The sequence below is a fragment of the Penaeus monodon genome, chromosome 30 (assembly GCF_015228065.2).
Source record: "Penaeus monodon isolate SGIC_2016 chromosome 30, NSTDA_Pmon_1, whole genome shotgun sequence".
NCBI classification, from domain to species: Eukaryota; Metazoa; Arthropoda; class Malacostraca; order Decapoda; family Penaeidae; genus Penaeus; species Penaeus monodon.
The window spans coordinates 34,472,391-34,475,813 of NC_051415.1; the positions used below are offsets into that span (position 1 = coordinate 34,472,391).

Here is a 3,423-nt window from a genome sequence, read left to right on the forward strand (position 1 = left end):
TGTGCATGGTATATATATACTGTGGGGGAAATCGCATTGCATGAAATAAAATGTAGACCATATGAATGATTGCATAATATTAAGTGTTAAAATAAGGGTAAGCATATATTGAATTGTCAAACTGATGTTATAATTGCAATACAGACACAAATTTGAATCATATGCTGGCAGTGTGAGCATGGAAGGTAAGAGCAAGTCTTAACCACAACAAAGTACACGTTTATACAGTGAAGTGATGCAGAGATGGAAAGAGGAGATAAAAATGAAAGTAACTTGTATTTGTAATATAAAGCTTTATTCGTAAGTAACTCAGTGTTTTACGACAGACGAAATGACAATGATATTAGAAAACCCTTGCTGTAGCTCAGCAGCTAAGTTCCCATTTTAGGAAGCAATCACTTTTGAAGTCACCCAACACAACTCTGCATCAAGATTCGATGTACCAAGGAAGTAAGGCATCCGTTTTCCTTGTTTTTTTTCTTGTTTCGTTTACCTTTTGCAGCCGTCCAAGAAAGGGAAGCTATAACTCTGTGTGGGAGTAGACAGGGAGATAGGAATGGAAATCTCAAAAAAAAATTTTTACCTATATAATTTCATTTTGAATTATATTTTGTGACCAATTTGTATCAGTGACATTATGTAACATTGTTCAATTATTCATACATGAATGCTTAAAGACACGAGTTCCACAGTCATACTTCCAACCTAAGGAACCGCAAGTGTGACTTACCTTGCTGATGGAGAACTCGGGCTGGTAGTAGTCGTAGACGACCACCGTGCCCGGCTTGGCATCCTCGATTTCCACCTCGCGGGTCACGCGGAAGCTCACGCACACCTCCTGGGCCGTGAACTCCTCGATGTAGAAGGTGACTTTGCTGCCGTCCACCTTGTAGCGCTTGACGAACCTCGGGGTTCCGACTCACGGCCGCCTTCAGGTCGTCCTTCTCGGGGATGAAGCCGGACACGAGGTTGACCTCGATGACGGCCATGTTGGACTTGCCGTCGGGAAGGAGGTAGGCGGAGCAGGCCTCGAGGCGCTTCTCGACACAGCCGCCGCGCGGGTCGTTGATGGCCTGCACGCGCAGGCTGAAGGCGTCGCTCGGCTCGGCCTCGGGCACGTTGTAGCGGAGGACAGCCTGTGGGCGAGAGGATGAAATGGTTATATCTCATCTTCCTTTGCTGCGATGAGATACTCTTCAAGATTAGTCTACAGCCGATCAGTTACCTATGGTATGTATATACTGCATACAGCGTGCAGTTAATAGTTTTTCTGTTCTATAATGCGCAGGGCTCACCTGCATTACGGCACATCCCTGGCCCTCCATGCTGACGCTCACGCTGGTAGGTAAGCTCGGGAGCTTCACCAGCTGCTGCAGGAGCTTGTTCTGATCGGTCAGCGTGAAGGAGTGTGACAGGTCCGTGGCCGTGACTGTGGCCACGACGTTCAAGGGGCCCTGGAACGTGTGGGTTTCGTAGCTGGCCATGGCCTGCAGAGCCACTACTGTATCCTGTGAAGGAAGGATCAGTTATTCGATGTTATACACGAAAGTCCTGACAGCAGTTGGATCATGATATTGATAAGAAGCTTGAAAGGCATGTTCGCTTCTTACCTGTGTGGAGTAGAATCCTCCTTGGCCGTTCCTCTTCGTGGTGATCCACTTGACGATCTTCCTGGCCTGGAGGGCGTTGGCCACCGGGTCCTGGGCCATGAGGGCGAGGATGGCATAGCCCGCCGTCTCCACCTCCAGGGCGTTGCTCCTGCCTGTTGGGAAGCGTGGCGACGTCACACAGGATATAAGGAATGCATTTCGTGTCAGTAACTATTTTATTCTCACTTACTTGACGCAGAAACCATTATCGTTTCTAATGAAAAGGCTCCCTTGTTCTTGGGGTTAATTTGCAATATACTTGTTTCCAGAATTCCATTTTTGTATTTTGTGATTACTGATCTTTAAGAATGGCGAAAAAAACGAATAATTATATAGAAATGGCCGGCATGACTCACGAGGCCCCTGGGGCAGGTTCCAGTACAGCGCGTTGTTCTCGACGACGGCCAGGCTCATGAGGTCCTGGATCACTCTCTGGGCGTTGGGGTCCTTGGCCAGGGCGAGGGCGTAGGCCTTCAGGGCCAGCGCGTAGGGGTCGTTGGAGGAGTCGGCCAGCACGCAGCGGCCTGCGTCCATCACGATGGGCGTGTTGATAGGGACCCCAGCCTCGAGGAGGGCGGTGAGCACGTAGGCTGTCAGCGAGACGGTGGAGCTGCGGCTTGCGAGACCGCCCTGCACGGAGGAGGCCAAAGATTTGTGCTACGGAGGTGGAAGGCTCAGGCCCTTTGAGAGGCAAATGACAGTCAAATGCATCAAACACTATAACCCAAATCTTACCCTTGATATACAACCACTCTTGTAAAACAAACTCAGCGCCCAAAGCATAACACAAGACTAACTGCACATACAGCAAATACAAAATCAAGGCTCATAGAACACCCAAGGAAGTGTCATTAAGGTAACATCCACGAGGCAATGCCAGAAGTACAAACATTCGGACAGTTACACGAAACAAAATTCACAATGTCAAACAAAGCAGTTACTCTCACAGTACACCCGCGGACGCAGAGTGAACGCAGAACAGCTCCCATACCGTAAGCCCTTTGCTGAAGATCTTCCCGACGGGGTCAATGCAGCCGCGCGGGTCTCGGGTCGAGAGGCTCAGCCAGTGGCGCGTTCGGTCGAGGCTCTCAGTGTCCACCTGAAGAAGATCATTTCGCGTTTGAAAAGGGGACGGCTAAAGGTTGCGGGTTGAAGAAAGTACTTTTCCACATTTAGTTCGAAAATAACGAGGCGACATTAAAAAGACAATATAAAGAATACAACGAAATGACCCACAAAGCAGTCTCAACACGTAAATGAACCCAAACCACTGACGGATTGCGAAGGGGTTATCGGGAGCTTAGAACCGAAGCTTCTCGATATCCCCGCCCTTCGCAAGGCGCTCTAGGGGATAGCACTCACCGGGATGAACCTCCGAGCCTGTGCGAAGGACTTGAGGACGAAGGCCGTGAGCCAAGTGGAGCCTGAGTCATCTGCATTCCCGAAGGCGCTGTAGGAGCTGTCGTTGCGTCGGTACAGCAGCTCGCGTTGGTAACCTGCGCGGTGGAATGTTCTCTTCACCTGTTTCCTTAACCAACTATCCTCGTGTTTATTTGCTTACTCATCTGTCTTCATCCGTTTTACGCTTTCTTTCTTACTCGCTTACCTCGTGTTTTTTCCTTATATATCAATAGATATGAATTTACAGAAGGAATAATTCAAAGCAGGTGAAACAAGAGATTCCTCGCGAGGTAAAGATACATTTCTCTCGTTTTCTCTACTTTTCTCCGTCTTTTATTGAACACCCATCTATTTTTCTTGTATAATTCGCCGG

General features: G+C 48.6%; 1 protein-coding gene across 1 annotated transcript in view; it reads right to left on the minus strand.

Moving 5' to 3' along the window:
• Window positions 1-266: 266 nt before the first annotated feature.
• LOC119592746 (alpha-1-inhibitor 3-like) overlaps window positions 267-3,423 on the minus strand; it is a gene marked incomplete at its 5' end in the record, with an annotated part of 26,706 nt that continues 23,549 nt past the window's right edge. Inside the window, 8 exon segments of the mRNA XM_037941681.1 lie at window positions 267-528; window positions 731-917; window positions 919-1,136; window positions 1,296-1,508; window positions 1,611-1,762; window positions 2,006-2,279; window positions 2,641-2,748; window positions 3,012-3,145. Of these exon segments, the coding sequence (XP_037797609.1) occupies window positions 490-528; window positions 731-917; window positions 919-1,136; window positions 1,296-1,508; window positions 1,611-1,762; window positions 2,006-2,279; window positions 2,641-2,748; window positions 3,012-3,145 (1,325 nt within the window).